The sequence below is a fragment of the Pan paniscus genome, chromosome 20, assembly GCF_029289425.2.
Source record: "Pan paniscus chromosome 20, NHGRI_mPanPan1-v2.0_pri, whole genome shotgun sequence".
NCBI lineage: Eukaryota > Metazoa > Chordata > Mammalia > Primates > Hominidae > Pan > Pan paniscus.
Window position 1 is genome coordinate 57,012,465 of NC_073269.2, and position 13,660 is coordinate 57,026,124.

The window sequence follows — 13,660 nt, forward strand, 5'->3', positions numbered from 1 at the left end:
GATCACTTGAGGTCAGGAGTTCGAGACCAGCCTGGCCAACATGGTGAAACCCTGTTTCTACTAAAAATACAAAAACTAGCTGGGCGTGATGGCAGACGCCTGTAATCCCAGATGCTTGGGAGGCTGAGGCAGGAGAATCGCTTGAACCTGGGAGGTGGAGGTTGCAGTGAGCCGAGATTGTGCCACTGCACTCCAGTGTGGTTAACAGAGTGAGACTCCATCGCAAAAAAAAAAAAATAATAATAATAAATAAATGAAAATTAAAAAATAGCCACCTGGCCAATATTTATGAAGAAGGTGAAAAGTAGTCTGACTGGACCTGTTTCTCACAACCCAAGTGACCTCATAGACAAAACACATGAGCCTGGAGGCGGAGATATGACTTGTTCATAGCCACCCCGCACAGGGAGGAGACACAGGAAGATTCCACTTCTCAGTTTATTTCTGGGACTAAATTTGGGTCAGAGCTGCAGAGAAGGGATGGGCCCTGAGCTTGAGGATGAAAGTGCCCCAGGGAGATTGAGATACAACCCCCGCCCTGGACAGTTTTGGAAATTGTTCCCAGGGTTCAACTAGAGAGACACGGTCAGCCCAATGTGGGGGAAGCGGACCCTGAGTCCTGGAGACATGGGGTCAGGGGCTGGAGAGATGAACACTCTCAACATCTCTGGGAAGGAATGAGGGTCTGAAAGGAGTGTCAGGGCCGTCCCTGCAGCAGGTGGGGATGCCGGTGTGCTGAGTCCTGGGATGACTCAGGAGTTGGCCTGGATGGTTTCCTGGATCCACTTGGTGAACTTGCAGAGGTTGGTGTAGACACCCGGTCTGTTGGGCCGGGCACAAGGGTAATCTCCCCAGGACACGAGTCCCTGCAGGGAGCCGTTGCAGACCACAGGCCCCCCAGAATCACCCTGCAGGAGAGAAAGGGAGGCACGAGAGAGGCAGAGATGTGGCAAAGTGGGCAGAAGGAGACATGAGAGACCCAGAGACGCCCATAGATGGAGAAGCAGATGGGAACAGACACACAGAGATGGAAAGTACAGAGATGAAGAAATGCAGAAAAAGACAGAGAAGGAGACACAGGCAAAAAGAGAGAGAGGGAGAATGTTATTAATATTTCACTCCAAATCCAGCTTTTTTTTTTGAGATGGAGTCTTACTCTGTTGCCCAGGTTGGAGCGCAGTGGCCTGACCTCAGCTCACTGCAGCCTCCATCTCCCGGGTTCAAGCAATTCTCCTGCCTCAGCCTCCCAAGTAGCTGTGACTACAGGTGTCCATCACCACACCCGGCTAATTTTTTGTATTTTTTTTGTAGAGACGGGGTTTCACCATGTTGGCCAGGCTGGTCTCGAACTCCTGGCCTCAAGTGATTCGCCCACCTCAGCCTCCAAAGTATTGGGATTACAGGCGTGAGCTACCATGCCTGGCCTCCAAGTTCAACCTTCAGACCCCATTTGTCACTCTCCACTCCATCTTCCTCTTCCAGATTCCTGTTGTCCACACATCATTTCGGGGGGCCTGTGACCCTTCCTCTCCACATCTCGAATCTTCGTCTCTACTTTCTGTTCCAGCCTGTCTCCCTCATCGTGTATCTCTCCGCCTCCCTTTCTCTCTCACTCTCCCCTCCAGCCTGTGCAGGCCTTATTTCTCTTACTGGACACACACCTTCCTTCCCCATTCTCCACCAACCCATCCTTATACCTCCCTTCTGCAGAAATACAGTTCTCAGCCCCTGGATGAGGGCTTCTCGATCTGGGCACTGTGGGCATCTGAAGCTGGATAATGGTTTGTTGTGGAGGCCTGCCGTGTGCATCATAGCACGTTGAACAGCACCCTTGGCCTCTATCCATTAGTTGCCAGTAATGCCCCTCCATATAGTTGTGACAACCAAAAATGTCTCCTGGTATTGCCAGTGTCTTCTAGGGGCAGAATCACTCCCAATAGAAATCCATTCGCTTGGACTAATTTGTGTTTCCTGTCCTCAATTCCCCATACCTCCCTATAATTACCCTCCTATAATAATACTCACTGCTCTTCAACAGTCATTTTTTTCCCTCTTTTCCTTCCTTCCTTCCTTCTTCCCTTCCTCCCTTCCTCCCTTCCTCCCTTCGTCTCTTTTTTTTTCTTTCTGACAAAAAGTTCTTGCTTTGTCACCCAGGCTGCTGTCTGGAGTGCAGCGGTGCTGTCATGGCTTACCGCAGCCTCAAACGTTTGGGCTCAAGCAATTCTCCCACCTCAGCCTCCCAAGTAGCTGGAACTACAGGTGTAAGCCACCACACCTGGCTAATTTTTTTTTTTAATTTACTACATATTTATCTATCTCTTTATTGCCTGTCTTCCACTTGGGGAACATGAGGTCCACGCGGCAGGAAGTTTTTGGTCTGTTTTGCCCGATGCCATATCTGCAGCACCTGGAACCATTCCTGGTGCAAAATAGCCACTCGGCTAATATTTATGAAGAAAATGAAAAGTAGCTTGAGTGGACCTCTGTTTGAGGTAGAGAGAAATATCTATCTCCCAGCTGGGCACGGTGGCTCACACCTGTAATACCAGCAATTTGGGAGGCTGAGGCAGGCAGATCACTGGAGGTCAGGAGTTCAAGACCAGCCTGGCCAACATGGTGGAACCCCATCTCTACGGGGGAAAAAAAAAAATAGCCGGGCATGGTGGTGGGTGCCTGTTATCCCAGCTACTTGGGAGGCTGAGGTGGAAGAAATGCTTGAACCCAGGAGGCGCATGCTGCAGTGAGCTGAGATGGTGCCATTGCACTCCAGCCTGGGTGACAGAGCTAGACTCCGTCTCAAAAAAGAAAAGAAAAGAAAAGAAATAAATATGTACATACTACAATAATGATGTAAGTGGTATGAATAAAATCTACTAAAATAAAAACAATTAGTATTTTTATTTTTTTAATTTTTAGTTGCCCAGGCTGGTCTTGAACTCCTGAGCTCAAGTGATCTTCCCACTTCAGTCTCCCAGAGTGCTGGGATTACTGGCATGTGCCATTGCACCCGGCTTCATTTCTTACTTACATGCATGCAAAATATGAATTACAGAGTCCTGGTATCAATTATTAGGAAAGCCAAGACTTGCCTTTTTCCCAGTAGCAGACACTGTTTCAAAGCAAACAAGCTTAGCTGCCTGTACCTCTAAATTTCAACTTTCTTGTGGTTTAATTTCTCTCATTATTTTTTAAATTTAATATCTCTGCAGAGTTTCTTTTGAGAGGCTGTTAGTTAACTGCTCTGAGCCTTGGCTCCTTGTTTGTAAAATAGGGCCAATAATAACAGGTAAATGAGTTAATGAGCTGAGGTATGCAAACCACTTAAAACAGTGTCCAGCAATTAGCCAGATGCTATTATTTTTATACTATTGGTATTAGTATTGTTGTAGTTGTTATTATTTCTTGCTTGTAGCTTTTAGTGGCCACACCCAGACCACACACCGGTATGAAAAAACAAACAAAAAAACACCTTGAGGTCTGGAAAAACAAGATACTAACCTTGCCCACAGAAAGGCTAAATAGTTTTAAATGCCACCATTCGAATGAGATGTGCTTTCTTTTCTTTTCTTTTTTTTTTTTTTGAGACGGAGTCTCACTGTGTTGCCCAGGCTGGAGTGCAGTGGTGCGATCTCGGCTCACTGCAAGCTCTGCCTCCCGGGTTCAGGCCATTCTCCTGCCTCAGCCTCCCGAGTAGCTGGGACTACAGGCGCCCGCCACCACGCCCGGCTAATTTTTTGTGTTTTTAGTAGAGACGGGGTTTCACCGTGTCAGCCAGGATGGTCTCCATCTCCTGACCTAGTGATCCACCCGCCTCGGCCTCCCAAAGTGCTGGGATTATAGGCGTGAGCCACCGTGCCCGGCCGAGATGTGCTTTCTTCTGTTAAAAGTTTTCCCCCTCGCAACCCCCCGCTAAACCCAGGGCACAGAGAAGAAATGGGGAGAGCTGGGAAGGTGTTGCATTTGTCAGGTTTGTACAATTTGGGGGGAGCTTTTCATAGCCATGGGACTGGAGTACTCCTGAATCCCCAGCTTCCTAACTACTGTTGAAACCCACACCCTGCTAATGAGAGCTTGTTAACTTACGTCCTTCTAGATCCCTTGGGAGCCTGAATACAGAGGAGGGTGCTGGTTGATGTAACAGTTTGATTTTAAATTCTGTCTTCCTCAATAGATACAGCTTCCATTAGAATATAGGGAAGCTCTGTGTTGGTGACCAAGAAATACTTGCAGAGCATTCGCCCCTGTCTACACCTCCAGCGTCACTTTCTACTGTTGCCCCCACTTTTGTTCTCCAGTTGCATTGGTTTCCTCTTCTTCTTTGAATCAGCCAAATTCCTTACTGCCTCAGGGCCTTTGCACGTGCCTTTTCTTTCCCCTTAAACTTCACGAGTTTAGCTTCTTAGTGTCATCCATTCTCTGCTCAAATGCCACCTCTCCAAGGAGGCTCCCCTGACCACCTTTTTGAATATTGGCCCTTATTGTTTACTATCCTAAAACCATGTTTTATTTTGGGGTTAACCTTTACCACTCTCTGAAATTGCCCTATTTATGCAGATTCTTGACCACAGAGTTTTTTATTTTTTAACTTTGTTCCTCCAGCCCTTCCAGCAGCTTTGCAATTAATCCCATGTATTAAATATTCTCTTGTAAAAATACCTACCAGATTTCTCTTTTCCTTCCTCAAGATATTTTACCAGCACTTGCTAGAAAACTGTCATATTACAGATTTTGTTGAAACAAGACACTTAACTACCACACGCCTGAAAACTGCCAAAACTGACATCTGTAACATGGAGTGCCCCTATTAGATATGGTATCTTTATGCAGTGCACAACCTGCCCAACCATACAAAACAGCCCTGATCTTTCCCTCTAGATCCGTGCCATCCAATACAGTAACTGCTAGCCACATGTGGCTACTGAGCACCTGAAATGTAGCTAGTCCAAATTGAGATGTGCTGTCAGCATAAAATATATACTCACTTTCAAAGACTTAATATGAAAACAAGAAAAGAATGTAAAGTATCTCATTCATAATTGTTTTATATTAATTACACTTTGAAATGATTGTATTTGGGGTACATTGGGTTATTAAAGTTAACTTCACCTGTTTCTTTTTTACTTGTTTTTTTTTTTCTTTTTGAGACAAAAGTGTCACTCTGTCTCCCAGGTTGGAGTGCAGTGGCACGATCTCAGCTCACTGCAACCTCCACCTCCTGGGTTTAAGTGATTCTTGTGTCTCAGCCTCCTGAGCAGCTGAGATTACAGGCGCCAGCCACCATGCCAGGCTAATTTTTGTATTTTTTTTTAGAGACGGAGTTTCGCCATGTTGGCCAGGCTGGTCTCGAACTCCTGACCAAAGGTGATCTGCCTGCCTCAGCCTCCCAAAGTGCTGGGATTACAGGTGTGAGCCACCGCGCCCAGCCTTTTTTACTTGTTTTAATGTGGCTACTAAAAAACTGGAAATGACATAAGCAGCTCAGCATTATTTCTACTAAACACCACTACTCTAGGGTATGAGCTCTGTGAGAACAGGGGTCCTGACTGTCTTGGCAATTGCTGGATTCTCAGAATTTGGCAACGCTCCATGTTACCGAGTTGGCACTCAGTGTGTATCTGCTGAATAAAGAGAGGTGTCCTCACCTGGCAGGAGTCTCTACCTGCTTTGTCACCGGCGCAGAACATGGTGTCATCTATCTGTCTCGGGTAAGCATCCTCGCACCTTTTCTGACTTAGCACGCTGATATTCAAGCACTGGAGGACCTTAGGGAAGCGCACTGTCAAACAGGAACACAATGAGAAGTGGGGAAAGATGGAAGGCGGCAGAGATGGGTCGATATCAAGAAGAACCTGGACACTCACCTTGGGGGCTCTTGGTTGTCCCCCAGCCAGACACCAAGCACTTTGTCCCAGCAGAGGGACAATGAGAGGAGACGTTGATGGGTCTGACATCTTTAGTGGGACGAATTCTTCGGTTCAGTTTGATGAGCATGAGGTCGTTAGAGTGGCCAGGGTGGGAGTAGCCAGGGTGGGGGATGGATTTGACCCCCTGGAACATCTGCTGCCCAGATTCATAAACTGGTGACAGGGAGTAGTGGCCGAGACGGACTCTGAAAACTCTGAGGAAGATGGGGCAGGTCACCACCAACCCTGATCTCTATCTCCACGTCCAACGCCAATCCCAACCCCACACCCAGCCCCAGCCCCACCCCCATCCCCACCCCCGGTCCCCAAACCATCCTCAACTCCCTCTTGGTCTCCAATCCCATGCCTGTCCCCATCCCAGTCACAATTCCAAACCCATCCCATTCCCAACCCTAATTCTTTCCCTACCCAGAAGCCATCACCATATGCATTCTCAAGCCCAAATCCAACCATCTCCAACCCCACCCAAAACTCCAATCCCTATCCTTCATTCTATATCTGCTCCCAATCTCAACCCTATCTCCATGCCATCTTCATTTCCACCCCAGCCCGATTTTCACCCACCCCCAATTCTAAAGCCAATCCCAATTCCACCTCCATCCCAAACCATTCAACAAATATACGCTCCTAACCTCAAATCCAACCCATCCTTGGCTCCTTCCCATTCCCTACCACAACACTCTCCCCTCTCCAACCTCATCCTCCCACCTTGCTCCCCCGCAAAACTCCATCCTTAGTCCCATCCCCAACTCGACCTCCTCCCGCTCCCACATCCCCAACCCATCACCACCAGCCCTCACCTCCATGACACCCCCAACCCCACTTCCCCATCCCCACCAGCCCTCACCTCCATGACACCCCCAACCCCACTTCCCCGTCCCCACCAGTCCTCACCTCCATGACACCCCCAACCCCACTTCCCCGTCCCCACCAGTCCTCACCTCCATGACACCCCCAACCCCACTTCCCCGTCCCCACCAGCCCTCACCTCCATGCCCCCCAACCCCACTTCCCCGTCCCCACCAGCCCTCAGCTCCATGACCCCCCAACCCCACTTCCCCGTCCCCACCAGCCCTCACCTCCATGACATCCCCAACCCCACTTCCCCGTCCCCACCAGCCCTCACCTCCATGACATCCCCAACCCCACTTCCCCATCCCCACCAGCCCTCACCTCCATGCCCCCCACCCCCACTTCCCCGTCCCCACCAGCCCTCACCTCCATGACACCCCACCCCCACCCCCACTTCCCCGTCCCCACCAACCCTCCTCTTGGAACTCCCACTCACTTCTTCCTGCAGTGGGCGGCCGTGAGCAGCCACTGTGGATGCACCAACACCGCCCCGCAGTAGAGCTGGTTGGGCCTTAGCAACAGCGCAGCCTGCCACGGCTGGGTGTGCTTATCGCAGTCGGACCCATTGATGATGCGGCTGCTGCTGTCGTCCGACCGGGCGTCTTCCCCGGCCCCAGCTCCCAGGTCCTGGTTGCTCCCAGAGGGCACGGTGTTAGAGGGGTGGTCACAGGAAACATCATTGTTGGCGAGAACATGCTCTGGGAACGGAAAATGGGTTGGGCGGGGCTCAGAGGCGGGGCTTGGGCTGGGGGTGGGTTTCAGACTCAAGAGGCCAGACCAGCTAGAGGGTGGGTGTCTGACACGCTGAGGGGGCAGGGGCAGGGCCTGGAGAATAAGAGTGGCACCTCTCAAGCCCAGGCTCAAGCTCAAGGACAGAGCCCAGGCTCAGGTAGGGTTACTGGACTCTAACTGGACCTCACAGATTCCTGGAATTGGCTAGAACTACATGGGAGGGTAAAATTGGGTACAGGATTCCTGGACAAGCTCAGGGGTAGTGCCAAAGCTGTGGGGGCTGGAGCCTGGGGATGGGAGGGAGACCAGGGCTTTAGGGATGGAACTGGTCTCAAGAAGTGGGGTCAGGCCTCAGTGAGTGGGGTCAGGGCTGGAGGCAGGAAGGGGTTTGGAATTGACTTAGTTAGGGTCAAGGCCAGGGTTACATGTTAGAGTCTCCTATAGAGCTCTGACTTTGGGCTGGGGGCAGTGGCTCACGCCTGTAACCTCAGCACTCTGGGAGGCCGAGGTGGGCGGATCACCTGAGGTTGGGAGTTCGAGACCAGCCTGGCCAACCAGGTGAAACCCTGTCTCTACTAAAAACACAAAAATTAGCCAGGTGTGGTGGCGCGCACCTGTAATCCCAGCTACTCAGGAGGTGGAGGCACGAGAATCACTTGAACCTGGGAGGCAGAGGTTGCAGTGAGCCGAGATCACGCCGCACTCCAGCCTGGGAGAAAGAGCAAGACTGTCTCCAAAAAAAAAAAAAAGCTCTGACTTTGAAGGGGGTTCTAGAAGGTACCCACAGAATAGGGGGTGGAGCCTGGCCCAAAGGGGTGTGGCCTTAGGCGGGGTCCACTAGAGTCTGGCCTAGGGGCGTGGTTGAGGAAAGGAGGTGGGGTCAGAGCTCATGGGCGGAGCTAGGGTTCCGAAAGCAGGACCAGGAAAGACCGGCTCAGCTTAGGGGGCCACATGGAGGGGAAGAGCAGGCCTAGGTTTCTGAATTCTCAGATGAAAACATGCCTTCTCAATCCTGTCAATCTCCTCCTCTCACACACAGACCTACAGACTACATACATGCCCCACTCCATCATCAGTCCTCCCGTGCCCATTCACTGGTTCTTACCCTTTTTTTTTCTTTTTTTCTTTCGAGACGGAGTTTCGCTCTTGTTGCCCAGGCTGGAGTGCAATGGCGCGATCTCGGCTCACCGCAACCTCCACCTCCCGGGTTCAAGCAATTTTTCTGCCCCAGTCTCCCGAGTAGCTGGGATTACAGGCACGTGCCACCACACCAGCTAATTTTTTGTACTTTTAGTAGAGACGGGGTTCTCCATGTTGGTCAGACTGGCCTCGATCTCCCGACCTCAGGTGATCCGCCTGCCTCGGCCTCCCAAAGGGCTGGGATTCCAGGCGTGAGCCACCGCGCCCGGCCTGGTTCTTACCCTTGCTGATTGCCCTGGCACCACCATCATTCACGAACTCACCCCAAGAACCACGCGCACAACAGCAGTAACAGCCAAGCACGCACGCAGTTCTGCAGACACGTACATGTTGCCTCCACAGGGGCAGCTAACATACAGCTCTGTCTCCAGGTACACACGCTCCTGGGCAGCCTAGCGGGATCGCACACCCTCATCCACAGTGTCTCAGTGCCACGCACAGATGCCGTGTGTGCACAGATGTTCAGACTGCCACATACTCTTCTGCACACAGGCACACCCTGCAAGTCAGTCACCTAGCACCCATCTCCCAGAGATAGCTACCCCTGCACCCTCTATCCCTCCAGGCAGAGACAGAAACTCGACACACAGCTGCACCATCACACATACAGTAGCATTTACACGGCCTCACACAGACACACACAGTCACATACAGTCAGCCCTACACAGAGCTTCAGGTAGTCACACGGTCACAAATACAGGCATCCATAACGTCACACTCAGCCACAATCATATAATCGCCTGCAAGCAGCACACAGTCACACCTTTCCACGGTGATGACCACTTCTGTTGCACACAATCCCGGGACCTCAGGGGCAGGAACTGCAGATACCTGCAGTCATATACAATGCCAAGTCACCACACACAGCCAAACACACAGTGAACACCCCCAGTGCTACATGCATTCACCCACACAGCTGTGGAGCCACACACAATCTTAAATGCACACACAATCACAAAACCACACACACAGCCTCAAAGGGTCAGTGCCACCTGCCGCACAGTCACCTGATATGGGAAAAGGCATCCCCCTCCCCGACACACACCGTGGCAGTCACAGGGCCACATGCAATCGCACAACCACAAGTACAGACAGAGACTCACATTCACCCGGTCCCGGAGTCATGCCCAGGCTCACACAGTTCCCCAGGGGACGGGCGCTCTAGTGCCGCAGAGACAGTCCTCCCAATCCCACACCCCTCCCACCCCAGAGTTCTGGTTACCTGTGACCCCCAGAAACAAGGCTGTGATCAGAGCACAGAGCACCCACATCCAGGGGGGTCTTGCTGTAGCCATGGCCGCTGCACCTGGATGGGGAATGTCAGAGGGTTGGGAGGCCCAGGCCATCCGGGGAGCCCTTAACCCACTTCCCCTCCCTCCCCTACCTTATTTCCCCAGGTAGAAAGGAACCACAAGGGCGGGCCACCATCAGCACTGCGCTGAGACCCAGGCACTATAGAATTCAGAAGATAGGAGTCTAGCAGCCTCCAGACAGGGCAAGGAGGGGACAGAGAAAGATGTGGGTGCAGGACGCACAGACACCTCTCCTTCCCTGCCTGCTGAGCCACCCTCACCAGGTCTCACTTGCCCTGTCCCCCAGGTAGGGGGTGGGGGATTTGCTCCCAGCTCAGCCGCAGACTTCTCAGGCCTGTGCCTTCCTGGCCACTGCCTCCTCCTGGGCTCTGGGCACCGGGCCTGAGTTATAACCACCCACTGCTCCCTGGGGCACATTCCCGGGCAATGAGGTGCCTATCGGGCCTTAGCAATAGCTCCTCCTGCTCCCCCTATCTCCACCCCCAGAGCACCCCCCACCCAGTCCGGAATGTCACTCCCTGCCTCCCTGGCCGGGAGAATGGGGAGGGGTCTCTGGAAGCCAGGCCAGCCCCTTCCCTGCCTCCCCCAGCCTTAAGGATCTGGCTTCTCACCAACTCTGGGTCACTATTCTTGGCGCCTGGATTGCTTGCTTTCTTCTCTGCATTTTGCTCATTCCACCACTGTCTGTTCATCCTCGATACTCCTCTTTCCATCTTTGTCTCTGGTTTTTTTTCAGAGTCTTCTTCCATCTCTCTGTGGTTCTCCCTCGGCTGTCTTTCTGAGTCTCTCTCAATATCTTGTGTCTCTCTCCACCCCTCTCTCTCTTTCTATCCCTCTCGCCTCTCTGTCTCTCTCTCTCTCTGTCTTTTTCTCTGTCTGTCTCTCACTCACTCTCTCTCTCTCCTCCTGTCTGTCTTAGGAGCCTTGTTTTGTTCTCCTTGGGCCACAGGTGTTTCTGTCTCCCTGTTCCTCCCTGTCTTTCTATGCCTCTGTGATTCTTTCTTTTTTAAAGGTTCTGAATCATTTGTCAAATATACCTTAGAGTTCTTGGCCCATTTATTTTCCTTTATTTCACTTCTGCTCTATTTGTTGACAGCATTTTTTTTTTTAGGTATAACTAAGGTACAACAAACTGCTTGTTCGTTTGTTTATTTATTTATTTGAGACAGAGTCTTGCTCTGTCGCCCAGGCTGGAGGGCGGTGATGTGATCTCGGCCCACTGCAACCTCCACCTCCAGGGTTCAAGTGACTCTCGTGCCTCAGCCTCCGGCGTAGCTGGGATTACAGGTGTGCCCCGCGACACCCGGCTGATTTTTTTTTTTTTTTTTTTTTTTTTTAGTAAAGACAGAGTTTCACCATGTTGGCCAGGCTGGTCTCAAACTCCTGGCCTCAAGTGATTCACCCACCTCTGCCTCCTAAAGTGCTGGAATTATAGACATGAGCCACGGTGCCTGGCCCAAACTGCATATTTAAAGGGTAGAGTCTGATGGCTTTAGGTACTTGTCACATCAGCATAGTCAAGAAGATGATCATAGACACCACCCTGAAAACTGTGCTTCTGCCCCTTTGCGTGTATCTGGGACTCTTAATCTCTCTTTCTTTACACCTCTGTGTCTCCCTTTGTGTCTTTCTCTATCTTCTTTTTTCTCTCTGACTCTGTGTGTCCCTGTGTCCCAGGCTCTCTGTGTGTTCTCTCTGTGTTTCTGTAGTTGTGTTATTCTGTCTCTCTCTCTCTCTCTCTCTTTCTTCCCCACCCCTTCCTCCTTCCCTGTCTTTCTGCCTCCCTCTCCCTGCATTTTAGGCAGGGGAGACTCAAACCACTTTGCAGAGGGAGCTCTCAACTCCTTCTCTTGCCTTCACTCTGGGCCCAGGCCATGGAGCACAAAGAGGCAGGGACCCAGTCTGGGAATCTGCAGGTGCCGTGGCCCAGCTGGTATGGCCAGGCATGGGTGAGAGAGTTGGGCAGGGCTACTTGTTATTGGGAAAATAGATCAAGAGGCCAGGAGAGGGGCAGACGGCTTGGGAAATGGGCATTGGGTGGGGAACCCGAAAGGTGGCTTCTCCCTCTCCACTCCTGAGCCATCTGAGGCCACCTCTCCTGACCTCGTCTCTACGCCAGCTTTTCTTTCCATCTGCCGCCAGCTCTTTGCATCTGTCTTCGTGTCTCCTTGTCTCTGTCCTCACTAGGAAGTAAGAGCTAATGAAACATTCATCTGTGATGTGCCAGACACAGGTGTCTGTGAACAATCAGACTCAGGTGTCCGTGAACAAAATGACAAAGACGCCTGAAGATGCTGCCTTCTTTGAGCCCTCATTCCTTGAGGGCAAAAAAACAACCGAGCTGTGTTGCTCACATCTATAATTCTGTTAAAGGGGAGATTTTAGAGCACTCAGGACTGGTTTTAGTGCACAGGGAAAATACCAAAAAACCCAAAATAACAAAAACCTATTCTGAGGTTTATTTTGATTATGACAATTAATATTTCATTCATTAAAGTGACAAAACCGTGGCCGGGCGCAGTGTCTCACCCCTGTAATCCCAGCACTTTGGGAGGCCAAGGCAGGTGGATCACAGGGTCAGGAGTTCGAGACCAGCCTGGCCAACATGGTGAAACCCTGTCTCTACTAAAAATACAAAAATTAGCCAGGTGTGGTGGCGGGTGCCTGTAATCCCAGCTACTCAGGAGGCTGAGGCAGGAGAATCGCTTGAACTTGGGAGGTGGAGGTTGCACTGAGCTGAGATCACGCCACTGCAGTCCAGCCTGGGTGACAAGAGCGAAACTCCATCTCAAAATAAATAAATTAATTAATTAATAAAGTGACAAAACCAGCAACCTATTTCTTCCTTTAGTCTTTTAAGTTGTTTGCAACCCATTTTGATCTAGATAAATCTTTTTCTTTCTTTCTTTCTTTTAGACATCAGTTGCTTTTAAGTTCTTTTTTTTTTTTTTTTTTTTTTTTGAGATGGAGTCTCACTCTGTCTCCCAGGCTGGAATGCAGTTGTGCGATCTTGGCTCACCGCAACCTCCGCCTCCTGGGTTCAAACGATTCTCCTGTCTCAGCCTCCTTCCCGTGTAGCTGGGACTACAGGAGGCACACCGGCTAATTATTTTTTTGTATTTTTAGTAGAGATGGGGTTTCACCATGTTAGCCAGGATGGTCTCCATCTCCTGACCTCATGATCCGCCCGCCTCAGCCTCCCAAAGCGCTAGGATTACAGGTGTGAGCCACCGCACCCGGCCTATGGGGTCCTCATAATAATGCTTGGTCCTATTCACAAACTAAGTTAATTAAACACCTTCAGACATTTTAAACTACGTTTCTAAAACCAACACATTCAACCTCTTCTGGAAGTCCCTTGAGTTTTAGGCACCACTTCCAAAGCATTGAAGTGAGTTTGTACATCTGAGTGTATTACACTCATAAATATGACCCATGTTGCATTCTTTCAGATATCCCAATGCTGGATATTAACTTGGCGTAACTCCATCTTAAAAAATCACAGCTCAATTATTACACATTTAAAGCTGAAGTCACAAGGCTTTCCCTATAACAGGTGAAATTCTCTTAGACACACAATCACCTAAAATACCAAAAGTGTAGAGATTCTGCTTCAAAAAAATAAAATTCATAAGAAGG

General features: G+C 50.5%; 1 protein-coding gene across 1 annotated transcript; it reads right to left on the reverse strand.

Moving 5' to 3' along the window:
- Positions 1 to 420: 420 nt before the first annotated feature.
- KLK5 (kallikrein related peptidase 5) lies at positions 421 to 10,713 on the reverse strand. The gene is made up of 9 exons (XM_055102866.2): positions 10,633 to 10,713; positions 10,093 to 10,160; positions 9,978 to 10,014; positions 8,972 to 9,100; positions 7,697 to 7,795; positions 7,213 to 7,580; positions 5,862 to 6,118; positions 5,643 to 5,776; positions 421 to 908 (listed from the first exon to the last, which is right to left on the reverse strand). Exons 1-9 carry the CDS (start codon positions 10,711 to 10,713, stop codon positions 753 to 755), a joined length of 1,329 nt encoding a protein of 442 aa, XP_054958841.1. The 3' UTR covers positions 421 to 752.
- Positions 10,714 to 13,660: the final 2,947 nt, after the last annotated feature.

Coding starts and splice junctions, on each gene's coding strand:
- KLK5 (XM_055102866.2), bottom strand. CDS start 10,713: ATGAACAGACAGTGGTGGAATGAGCAAAATGCAGAGAAGAAAGCAAGC. Junction 10,015..10,092: donor TTTCTACCTGGGGAAATAAG/GTAGGGGAGGGA, acceptor TTCCCCATCCAG/GTGCAGCGGCCATGGCTACA. Junction 9,101..9,977: donor ACAGCAAGACCCCCCTGGAT/GTGGGTGCTCTG, acceptor CGATCCCGCTAG/GCTGCCCAGGAGCGTGTGTA.